We start from the raw sequence: 12697 nt of genomic DNA, 5'->3' as shown, positions 1-12697 counted from the left end.
TAGAGTCATAGTAACTTTAGATACGTGTTGCTATGGCAATGAGGCCGAGATGTTTCCATGGAGAAGGCCATTGAAGAGTGGGAGTAGTTTTCACTGCTTACTCGCACATGTGTTGATTTTAAAGTACAAGGACACACCCCTCCTCTGAAAATAGCTTGTTTTCCCCTCAACCCTGCAAAGTGAAGCAGTCAGCCCAGTGCCCTACTAACAGTCAAGCTTACTTCAGGAAAACACTAGCAAGAAAAATAGGTCTTCCCACAAGTCTGAGCCTGTGCTCCCCAATTAAGATGCCACCAACTTCCTGTGGTGTGAATGATTCCAGAACATTCCTGTGATATTGTCATTGTCAGTATATATGAACAAGAAAACGGGCTAGACAAAAAGAGAAGAGACTGAGGTGATGTTTTGAATTTATTACATTGGTCTGATTCTCCCTGTACATATAGGCTTGAGGTACTGAAAACAAAGTGCTTGAGACAAGGCTGCCTGCCACCATATTAGAATTCCCAGAGTGAAGTGTAGTATGGCCCACTGCCAAAATGACTGTGTCTAACACACAGAGACCAGTGACAAATCAAATCCAAACTACAATGGGCTACAGCCAATCCTGAGGCGGCGCTAATAGACCTTGCGTTACAAGAGATAAATACAGGCTACTGATGGTATGTGCTGAAGGAACAGATGAAGAAAGTAGTGAAAGTGAAGAGATACTCTAGTTTTGCTCTCCCTCCCTCCCTCCCTTCCTTCCTACACTCTCTCTGTCTCTGTCTCTGTCTCTCTCTCTCTCTCTCTTCCAACTGCCCTTTCCCCTACTATCTCACCCTCTCCATCGTTCCGCTCTACGCTCGCCCTCGCTACTCTGTGGGAGGCAGAGGGAGTAATCCAAGCTTTCAGGGTTAACATTAGTAGCAGCTCACCTTCTGAAACCAGGCTGCCCAAAACAAAACAAAAATAGTTGCCACCCAATCTAATCCTCTCGCTCCCTGGGCCCATATCCACAACGCATCTGAGAGTAGGAGTGCTGATCTAGAATCTGTCCATTTCTAATCTTATTATTGTTTTATCTATATGCCAAAACTGATCCTAGATCAGAGCTCCTACCGAGGTAATCCTGAGATCTCTCTCTCTCTCTCTCTCTCAGTAACAAGGATGATGACAGGCCACTGAGTAGGTTATATTAAAAATACATCATCAAGTCTGTTACACTAGAGGATGAGTGCTCATCTCCTATGGCACCCTATTCCCTACATTGTACAATATTTTTTTTGTTCCAGGGCCCATAGAGTTCTTGGGGCGTGCACTATAAATGGATTAGGGCCCATAGGGTTCTAGTCAGTAGTGGATTACTATATAGGGAACCATTTGGCACGCAACCGTAGTTTCAGAGCTTCTCTGTTGCTATGGCTTCAACTAATCACCCCCAGAGTTAACTAACATGCTGTGATACAGCTGGTGGGAGTCTGAGGGGCTGAGACAGTGGGTTCACTGGGGGTGAGGGAGGGAGGATAGGGCTGAGACAGTGGGTTCACTGGGGGTGAGGATAGGGCTGAGACAGTGGGTTCACTGGGGGTGAGGGAGGGAGGGGCTGAGACAGTGGGTTCACTGGGGGTGAGGGAGGGGCTGAGACAGTGGGTTCACTGGGGGTGAGGGAGGGAGGGGCTGAGACAGTGGGTTCACTAGGGGTGAGGGAGGGAGGGGCTGAGACAGTGGGTTCCCTGGGGGGTGGGGGGCTGAGACTGTGGGTTCACTTCAGGCTACGCACCGACCGGCCAAGGCCTTTAAGAACTACATCCTCTTAGGTGCCCTATTGTGAGATTTTAGAAAGTGCTGGCTAGATAGTGATTAGTTTGAGCAGGGAAGGGTGAGAGAGACCGGGAGGGGGGTGAGAGAGAGTGGGGGGGAGGGAGAGAGTGAGGGGCAGCACATAACAGCCATACCAACCACATCAGCTCACAACAACAACAAAAAACACTGTAGGAAAATATAGTACAAAACTCTGACCTTTTGTACAAATCAACAAAAAAACTCAATTAGAACTGTAAAGAAAAACAGGCATTGAGAACAGCGTCACAAAGTGGCAAGTGTGATCAAAGTAACGTTTCAATCGTGTTATTATTTGAATGTTTATTTACTTCACCTTTTTACTAACAACAACAAAAAAATAAGCATTTTGAAATTTGAGTTAAGCCAGTGACAGGAAACAGGAAAGAAAATAGAATTAAATCTGAAAGCTCTGTTTTTGGTTCATTAGGGACTCTATAGAAGGATACTCCTATGTAACACACACACACACACAACACAGGCTGATCTGAAAGCTCTGGTTTTGGTTCATTAGGGACTCTATAGAAGGATACTCCTATGTAACACCCAGAAGGAGACATGCAAACACACACACACACACACCATACAGTCTTAGACAATAACAGGAAATAAGGTTGGCAAATATTATAGGGGCAACGTTAACATGGACAAGCAGATGTTCCATTTCCTGTCCGTTTCAAATGAACGGCCATTGTTTGCAATGGCTAACATTTTGATCATTAGAAGAAAAAAAAAAATCCATTAGTCACTGACTGGTTTCAAAATGGCACCGAAAGTATAAAGATATTGTTGAGTTTCAGAGTGGATCAAAAATGTATTTAGTTTAAGGACTATTTTTCAAGATGTTCTCAATGTCAACATCAACTCCATCTGAGTCGTTGCTGTAGCGAGGCATAATCTTCTTTACACAATGCATACAATCAGATACAATCAATCCAATCGATCAATCCAATCGATCAATCAGATCTCACACCGCCTACGTGGCATGATAACTTCCCATTAACAAATCAATCGATCAATCAAATCAATCGATCAATCAATCCAATCGGGAAACATGACTTAACATTAAAAATATTTACATACTTTATTCATTTGGTAGATATAACAGAGAGATAAAATGCCAGCCCAGAACCCCCCCACCCCCCAAATAACAAAACTATGATCACGTGACATCAGGTTACTGTCCTTCCTGACGAGATGATTGCTCTGTCAATCACTCTGAAGCAAATGTGCAAAACAACAGAACTCTAACAACACATTATAACCCACTTCCCCATCCCACAAAGTGACCGTTCGTGTCTTCGCTCCTTAATCTCATCCTGTGTGTGTGTGTGTGTGTCTGGGAGTTCACAACCCCATCCCAACACTAAACCCACTATGTCCTTTCCCTTGATCGTTGTTGTCCTTGCAGATCTTGAACCGCTTTCCTACGAATAGGGGCCCAGGGATCCATTTGGGATTGGGCCAACGAGAGCAAGAAAATCCTCTCAAATCCGTCCCTGGTTTTGATTCAGTCCTGGTTTAAAAATATCGGCTTGAGATCCGTCCCTGGTTTTGACTCAGTCCTGGTTTAATAATATCGGCTTGAGAGCCGTCCCTGGTTTTGACTCAGTCCTGGTTTATAATATAGGGTTCAGCAAAGCATACAACTTGGGCTTCTCTCCCTGCCAGCCTGCCAGTTAATGAGAGTCCTGGTTTCTGTCGACTAGAGGTCGCTGCCAGTCAGTATGCCAATCAGTTCAGGGATGTTGTTTGAGCTTTGCCAGCCTGCCAGTCAGTGAGTTCAGGGGCATTGTTTGAGCTGTGCCAACCTGCGGAGTAGCTGCTGTTGCCTGGCCTTCAGCTGACGTTTCTCCTGTGCCCGCTGGCGCTCGCTAGAATGCAGCTGCGCCAGGTACTCAGTGGCACGTGTCAGGATGGCCACCTTGGGTGTCTTGGGGCACTCTGCCAAGCCAGGGATGTTGTCCCGCAGCGCCAGGAAACGAGAGCGCAGGTCATTGCGCCGTTTACGTTCCAGGAAGTTGTGAGTCTTGCGTTTGTCCGTGTCCTCACAGTCGGAGGACTGGGGGCTGCAGGGGTGGGAGCAGGACTTCAAGGAGGAGAGGTGGCGGTGGGAGGAGGATGGGGGAGAGTTCGAGGGGGAGGAGGCAAGGATGAGTGTGTTGGCGTCAGGTGACTCCGAACCGGTCGTTGCCACTGCGACGTGAGGTGGTTTGCTCTCAGGGTTCTGATTGGTTGAGGCGGGGCCTGGGTGTGGCTTGGGGTGAGATGAGTTTGAGAAGTTATGAGAAGAGTTTAGGGGCTCGTGTCGGACTCTCTTCCTGGGGGGCTCGGGATGTTTGTGTGTGTCTGGGGAAGGCGCTGCGTAGTTATGCTGCTGTTGGTGGATAGAGATGTGGAAGTGTTTCATACACGGGTCCACAGGGTCCGCTCCGACCGTGATGGTCACCGGCGTCCGCCCGTTCAGCCTGCCGTTGGCCAGCCGCCGGGGCTTGTACTGCTTGTGTTCCACAGTCACCACATCAATCTCCTCTTCGTCCTCATCATCACTAGATTCATCATCTGGAGAAGCAATAGAGACGTTTAGTGACCAGAGCAAAACAAACAAATCAAAGATAAACTTCTGAAACGAAGATAATCAACTACTATGCGCATGACGTTTATTCACGTGATCCTTTCTAAAATCACTTTATTGACCCTTTTATGTTCACAATAAACACAAACAGGAAATAAAAATTATTTTAAAAAAAAAACATTTTAAAATAGTATAAAATGACCTTGGGAGGGTTTAGTCATTTGACAAAACTACCAATTGGATACCAAGAAATTGGGGAGGGAAAAGAAAGGGGGGGGGGGGTCAATATTTCTGTGTTTTAGAATGAGTTTCTTATTAGGCTATATACACACACTAACCGTTCAAAAGGTCAAAAGGTCAGGGTCACTTAGAAATGTCCTTGTTTTTGAAAGAGGCACATTTTTTTGTCCATTTAAAATAACATAAAATTGATCAGAAATACAGTGTAGACATTGTTAATGTTATAAATTACTATTGTAGTTGGAAAACGGCAGATTTTTTATGGAATATCTACACAGGCGTACAGAGGCTCATTATCAGCAACCATCACTCCTGTGTTCCAATGGCACGTTGTGTTAGCTAATCCAAGGTGATCATTTTAAAAGGCTAATTGATCATTAGAAAACTATTTTGCAATTATGTCAGCACAGCTGAAACCTGTCGTGCTGATTAAGGAAGCAATAAATCTGGCCTTCTTTAGACTAGCTGAGTATCTGGAGCATCAGCATTTGTGGGTTCGATTACAGGCTCAAAATGTCCAGAAACGAAGACCTTCTGAAACTCGTGAGTCTATTCTTGTTCTGAGAAATGAAGGCTATTCCATACAAGAAATTGCCAAGAAACTGAAGATCTCGGACAACGCTGTGTACTACTCCCTTCACAGAACAGAGCAAACTGGCTCTAACCAGAATAGAAAGAGGAGTGGGAGGCCCCAGTACACAACTGAGCAAGAGGACAAGTACATTAGAGTGTCTAGTTTGAGAAACAGTCACTTCACAAGTCCTCAACTGGCAGCCACATTAAATAGTATCCACAAAAGACCCGTCTCAACGTCGACAGCGAAGAGGCAACTCCGGGATGCTGGCCTTCTAGGCAGAGTTACAAAGAAAAAGCCTCATCTCAGACTGGCCAATAAAAAGAAAGGATTAAGATGAGCAAGGACAAAAGAACACAGACACTGGACAGAGGAAGATTGGGAAAAAGTGTGATGAACAGACTAATCTAAGTTTGAGGTGTTCGGATCACAAAGAAGAACATTCATGAGACACAGAAAAAATGAAAAGATGTTGGAGGAGTGCTTGACGCCGTCTGTCAAGCATGGTGGAGACAATGTGATGGTCTGGGGGTGCTTTGGTGGTGGTAAAGTAGGAGATTAGTACAGGGTAAAGGGGATCTTGATGAAGGAAGTCTATCACTCCATTTTGCAACACCGTGCCATACCCAGTGGATGGCACTTAAATTGGAGCCAATTTCCTACTACAACAGGACAACGACCCACAGCTCTAAACTATGCAAGAACTATTTAGGGAAGAAGCAGTCAGCTGGTATTCTGTCTATAATGGAGTGGCCAGCTCAGTCACCGGATGTCCTTGTCCCATCGCGCACTAGTGTCTCCTGTGGTGCAGGCCGTGCACTCAGACACCGTCGTACGGAGTTTCCTCCGACACTTTGGTGCGGCTGGCTTCTGGGTTAAGCGGGCATCGTGTCAAGAAGCAGTTTGTTGGGTTTCGGAGGACGCACGGCTCTCGACCTTCGCTGCAGCTCCAGTACGGACTCGAGAGGCGACGAGTAGAGACTAACTACCAATTGGATACTACGAAATTGGGGAGAATAATACAAAATAAAAAATGAAAAGCTTGCATCTGTATCCACACACTGTGGCTGGCCGTACCCCAGAGTTCTGGGTAAAAGCTTCTGGAACAGTGAACTCCAAGCAACCTTTCACACACTCTCCCTCTCCCCCTCCCCCTCCCTCTTCTAAACGTCATATCACACAGGTCTGAAATCTGTGTCAAAGTCTTGCCTACCACTAAAACTACATACTGGGTACTACTCGTACTGGCTACTACTAATACTGGCTACTGCTACTACTAATACTGGCTACTACTAATACTGGCTACTACTAATACTACTTACTGGGTACTACATACTGGCTACTACTAATACTGGGTACTACATACTGGCTACTGCTACTACTAATACTGGCTACTACTAATACTACTTACTGGATACTACATACTGGGTACTACTCGTACTGGGTACTATTTTGAATATACTGTTCAGTAAAATCTAATCCACCCCATACTAGGCTCATTCATGATAAGGCGTCATCTAATGCACAATTGAGTCGATTCCGCCATTGGTTTATTTTGGTACAAGGCGTCGCCATATCTGATTATCAGCTGTTGTCAAACACAAGTGGGTCCTGTGTCTCTTCCTCAATTCTACTAGATGAAAAGCCCAAATTAGTATGACATCCTATGACCTGAAATGGGTATGACACACGATCAGTGCCTACCTCATGCCCAGTGGAAAGTCCCTCTCTCAGGTTATTCATTTCAGTCACGTGGTGGGAGGAGGAGGGGGGGCGGGGCATAATGATATGTGGCTAGTGTTCTCACATTCTGAGTAATAACAAGGGACCTCAGTCTCCGAGCAAAATCACTGGTTTTATCAGAGTTTCTCCCCCCCCACAATCATTCAATTTGCAACAAGGCCGAGCATTGAAGCCACGTGCTGTAACCAGTTCACTACAGCCATTCACTATACAAAGAATACATCTTTGAGATATTGTTTGGCTGTAACAACTTCGGCTATTCCAATATGTAGAAATATATCATAGCCTTGTGTCAAAATGTGGATGTTCAACACTGGGCCTTCATTTAACATCATAGACATCTAATTTCAGCTCCAACTCACTGACCAGTGGAGCCAGTGGTAGTAGTACTAATGCTCTCTGGTTGTTTCCCAAATGGAACCCTAGTCCCTACATAGTGCACTACTTTAGACCAGAGCCCTATAGAACCCTATTCCCTAAAGTAGTGCACTATATAGGGAATAGGGTTCCATAGGGCTCTGGTCTAAAGTTGTGCACTATATAGGGAATAGGGTTCCATAGAGCTCTGGTCTAAAGTTGTGCACTATATAGGGAATAGGGTTCCATAGGGCTCCGGTCTAAAGTTGTGCACTATATAGGGAATAGGGTTCCATAGGGCTCTGGTCTAAAGTTGTGCACTATATAGGGAATAGGGTTCCATAGGGCTCTGGTCAAAAGTAGTGCACTATATATAGGGAATAGGGTTCCATAGGGTTCTGGTCAAAAGTAGTGCACTATATAGGGGATAGGGCTCTGGTCTAAAGTAGTGCACTATATAGGGGATAGGAAATAAAAAACAAGGAAGTATAGTGTAGAGAATCATTATACCATCTAAACCGCTGTGAAAATGTATTTTCCACAACCAAAAATATTGTATTTTCAGCTGTTTTGAAGCCGGTGTACAAAACCAAATGTTAAAGAAACTAAACTAAACTTGGAATGCATAGAAATAGCACATATCTACCTGCTTCTTAAACTTCTTCACAATGAGAATAACAGATCTATAACACATTTATGTAAATTTGGTTCTAAAAAGTTACAAGTTGCAGCTTTAAAGGAAAATAAAGAAATTAGCATATCATGCATATTTATGAAACATAGTCACACATAGCAAGAGGTGGAGGCAGGTAGACGAGTGGTTAGAGGCAGGTAGTCGAGTGGTTAGAGGCAGGTAGTCGAGTGGTTAGGGGCAGGTAGTCGAGTGGTTAGGGGCAGGTAGTCGAGTGGTTAGAGGCAGGTAGCCTAGTGGTTAGAGGCAGGTAGCCTAGTGGTTAGAGGCAGGTAGCCTAGTGGTTAGAGGCAGGTAGTCGAGTGGTTAGAGACAGCTAGCCGCGTGGTTAGAGACAGCTAGCCTAGTGGTTAGGGGCAGGTAGCCTAGCGGTTAGAGGCAGGTAGCCTAGCGGTTAGAGGCAGGTAGCCTAGCGGTTAGGGGCAGGTAGCCTAGCGGTTAGGGGCAGGTAGCCTAGCGGTTAGGGACAGGTAGCCTAGCGGTTAGGGGCAGGTAGCCTAGCGGTTAGGGGCAGGTAGTAGAGGAAGTGGTTAGAGCGGTTAGGGGCAGGTAGCCTAGCGGTTAGGGGCAGGTAGCCTAGCGGTTAGGGACAGGTAGCTTAGCGGTTAGGGACAGGTAGCTTAGCGGTTAGGGACAGGTAGCTTAGCGGTTAAAGGCAGGTAGCCTAGCGGTTAGAGGCAGGTAGCCTAGTGGTTAGAGGAAGGTAGAGGTTAGAGGCAGGTAGCCTAGCGGTTAGAGGCAGGTAGCCTAGCGGTTAGAGGCAGGTAGCCTAGCGGTTAGAGGCAGGTAGCCTAGCGGTTAGGGGCAGGTAGCCTAGCGGTTAGGGACAGGTAGCCTAGCGGTTAGGGGCAGGTAGCCTAGCGGTTAGGGGCAGGTAGCCTAGCGGTTAGGGGCAGGTAGCCTAGCGGTTAGGGGCAGGTAGCCTAGCGGTTAGGGACAGGTAGCTTAGCGGTTAGGGACAGGTAGCTTAGCGGTTAGGGACAGGTAGCTTAGCGGTTAAAGGCAGGTAGCCTAGCGGTTAGAGCATTGGACTAATAACCGAAAGGTTGCTGGATCGAATCCCGGAGCTGACAAGGTAAAAATATGTTGTTTTGCCCCCTGAACAAGGCAGTTAACCCACTGTTACCCTGTAGGCTGTCATTGTAAAATAAGAATTTGTTCTTAACTATTCTCAAAAACAGCCTAGCTAACTTTAGCCACCTAACTAAAATTCATATCATATTTGCAAATTTGTAACATATTAGAATTGTCATTCATAACATATATGAAATGGGTGATGGAAATTCACAAATGAAAACATATCACACGAAGCATAACATATCATACTAAAGGAGTGTTCGCAGATTTACGTACGAAATAATATGAAATGCTCTGAGACCAAGTTGTTGCTTATTGGCCAGTATGATAACTATAGCAAATTGTCAGCATCCAGAGTTCCAGACACACGACAGTAAAAGGACCTTCATATAGTCAGATTAACGTTGAACTTGTAACTTACCTGATGAGTCTGTGGGGGATTCCGAACCGGACGACACCGCAGGTTTCTTGAACGCTCCCCCGGCCAGGGGGAAGGTGAGAACAGCACCCGGGTCCACGCAATCCGTTGCCAAGCTACCTAGAACCGGAGCGTCCATGGGTATCGTCACACACTGCGCCCTCCCGGTGGTGTTGATGCCAGCTCCCACCTGCTGCAGGGCCGGTTTGGTCGACCCCGACCCGGGACAGGAAGCATGTCGCTCCCCGATAACTTTCTCTAGCTGTTTGCCCGCTGAGAAGCTGCTCCACATGCAGTCCTGGATGATAATGGAGCTCAGGTTCCCCAAAGCCTCGTCGGCGGAACTGAATTTACACGGCACATCCTGGTCGTCCTCTTGACCCAAAAACTGGGACACCCACTCGAGTTTGTCCCCCAGCGAAGGGTAGACCATCCCGACCCCGGCTGCCCCCTCTAAAGTCCGGGTAGGGGACATGGGCGGGGTCGGTACTAGCTCAAATTTCTTCCAAATGTCCTCGCTGGGCGCAGTGGATTTAAAGAAATCCTCATCCGGATCGTGGTCGTCGTAGAAGTAATGTTGATAGTGGTCGTACTCCATCTCCCAGCCGGACTCATAGTGAGGGGCGGTGGTGGAGTTTATGCCCGGCATCTAGAGGTCAGGGCAGGCGTGGGAGCGCACTCTTCACTTATCTCCGTTATCAATAGCCTTACTGGGGACACAGAGAGAGAGAAAGGGGAGAGAGTACTGGGAATCAGTCTAGCACGTTGCACTTGTATCATAACAGAATAATGTGTTAATCACAACTGTTGTGTTTCTGGCCATTTCACTTCTGTCAATATCTAGTGGTTAAGGAAATGTGGGTTATCACGATTTATCATTAAAAACACAAGTGACTTGTGCATCCTTGAAAAGTGTTGAAATGGCTATTTGGTTCTAGATTCAGTAATTATATTGAACCCAAATCACCCCGTGAATACCCACTAATAACTACACTGAAGGGAAAAAAAATAACAGGCTACAACAACCTCGCAAATGATTGTTACCACCATCGCCTCGCAACAGTGAACACAGAACTAAAGAACTCCGTGTCCCGACATAGTTGCGTTACCGAATACAACGTTGCCAACTACACCGGTGAAATACATCATCCAGTCTGTTTATTTTGGGGGCTACTAGCATAAACCCCCCGCCCTTTTAAAATTGTGGCCAAATCAAAAAATGCCCAAATAGCGCAATAAAAAAAGTTTGAAAACGTCTTCAGAGCAACACTCACCCTTTTTACTGTAGACGACCACCCGTTCTCACAAAGCATTGAAAAGCAAGAGAGGAAATACACTCCAATCCCACTGGTAAATCTTAGCCGAAATAAATGACCCACAGGCGTATTTACAACCCAAACTTCCCGAAACACTGCGATGGAGGCCGTCTTCTATTAGTAGGCGTTAGTCTACAAATACAAGTCTTCCTTTCAGGCAAGGAAAAATAAAGATGTTCTCCTTTATGCGTTGGTGAAATCTAAGGAGCGTCTTGCGTCTTCTTCGTTAATTCCTATGAGTAGCCCGACCAACACCGCGAAACTGAAGCTTCTTGCAGTAAACTACTCTCGCTATAATTAGCTGTTGCTTCCAGTTGAAAGCTCACCAAAACGGCATTAGAAAGTAGACTAGTAGGTTTAAACCTCCCACAAACCTTGACTTGGATAGGATAGAGTTGTCTATGGATACAAACCGACTGCTGCGCTATATCACGGGAAGAAGGAGAGGCTGAGATTTACATAAGAGGCGGGACGACAGTAAGGAGGCTCCGCCTACCGGTTAAAGGGACAGAATCATTTCCAGGAGTCCTTTTCCAAGACCGTTAAAAATGCCTAACGGGACCTGATTGGACAACAGGTAGTTCGTTATAACACAGACATTATTCTAACCATGACATGGGCGGCATTTCATTTAAACAAGGGTAGGGCTTTGCATATGTTGCAATAATACAAGTGTGTGTGTGTGTGTGTGTGTGTGAGTGTGTATGTGTGTGTGTGTGGTGTGTGTGTGTGTGTATGTGTGTGTGTGTGTGTGTGGTGTGTGTGGTGTGTGTGTGTGTGTGTGTGGTGTGTGTGTTGTGCCGGACATATGGCTGTGGTGTCTGATGTCCTAACCTGCTTCCTATATCTTTGTAATCATTATCAACGTTGTGATGTGAAAGACCCCTCACTGTCTCTCAGTCGATAGGGAAGCAAAGCCAGCGCTCTGCTAGGCCAAGTACATCTGATCAACAGCTGCTGACGGACAAACACACAACACACACACACACAGCTGGTGTCGACTCACAAACAGACAAAAACACACATGCATGGAGAAACAGGCAGATACTGGTACTTCTCTACACCTAAAATCATACTTGGAAGGCTATTGTGGAATGTGAATCAGTAATGAGTGTATTATATACGGAACAACAATATAAACTCAATATATATATAGAGCCAGTAGATAATGGGCTGACTGAGGGGGATAGAGCCAGTAGATAATGGGCTGACTGAGGGGGATAGAGCCAGTAGATAATGGGCTGACTGAGGGGGATAGAGCCAGTAGATAATGACTGAGGGGATAGAGCCTAGATAATGGGCTGACTGGATAGAGCCAGTAGATAATGGGCTGACTGAGGGGGATAATGGGCTGACTGAGGGGGATAGAGCCAGTAGATAATGGGCTGACTGAGGGGGATAGAGCCAGTAGATAATGGGCTGACTGAGGGGGATAGAGCCAGTAGATAATGGGCTGACTGAGGGGGATAGAGCCAGTAGATAATGGGCTGACTGAGGGGGATAGAGCCAGTAGATAATGGGCTGACTGAGGGGGATAGAGCCAGTAGATAATGGGCTGACTGAGGGGATAGAGCCAGTAGATAATGGGCTGACTGGGGGATAGAGAGCCAGTAGATAATGGGCTGACTGAGGGGATAATGGGCCTGAGGGGGATAGAGCCAGTAGATAATGGGCTGACTGAGGGGGATAGAGCCAGTAGATAATGGGCTGACTGAGGGGGATAGAGCCAGTAGATAATGGGCTGACTGAGGGGGATAGAGCCAGTAGATAATGGGCTGACTGAGGGGGATAGAGCCAGTAGATAATGGGCTGACTGAGGGGGATAGAGCCAGATAGATAATGGGCTGACTGAGGGGGATAGAGCCAGTAGATAATGGGCTGACTG

General features: G+C 46.3%; 1 protein-coding gene across 1 annotated transcript; it reads right to left on the bottom strand.

Moving 5' to 3' along the window:
- Positions 1-398: 398 nt before the first annotated feature.
- On the bottom strand, positions 399-11243 carry myclb (MYCL proto-oncogene, bHLH transcription factor b). Its single transcript, XM_029654399.2, has 3 exons — positions 10771-11243; positions 9500-10206; positions 399-4383 (listed from the first exon to the last, which is right to left on the bottom strand). Exons 2-3 carry the CDS (start codon positions 10143-10145, stop codon positions 3605-3607), a joined length of 1425 nt encoding a protein of 474 aa, XP_029510259.1. The 5' UTR covers positions 10146-10206; positions 10771-11243; the 3' UTR covers positions 399-3604.
- Between the last annotated feature and the right edge of the window lie 1454 nt (positions 11244-12697).

This window comes from Oncorhynchus nerka, linkage group LG4 (genome assembly GCF_034236695.1).
Source record: "Oncorhynchus nerka isolate Pitt River linkage group LG4, Oner_Uvic_2.0, whole genome shotgun sequence".
Taxonomy (NCBI): Eukaryota; Metazoa; Chordata; class Actinopteri; order Salmoniformes; family Salmonidae; genus Oncorhynchus; species Oncorhynchus nerka.
Note: the sequence above shows the minus strand (reverse complement) of the source record. Positions and strands in the feature narration are given on the sequence as shown.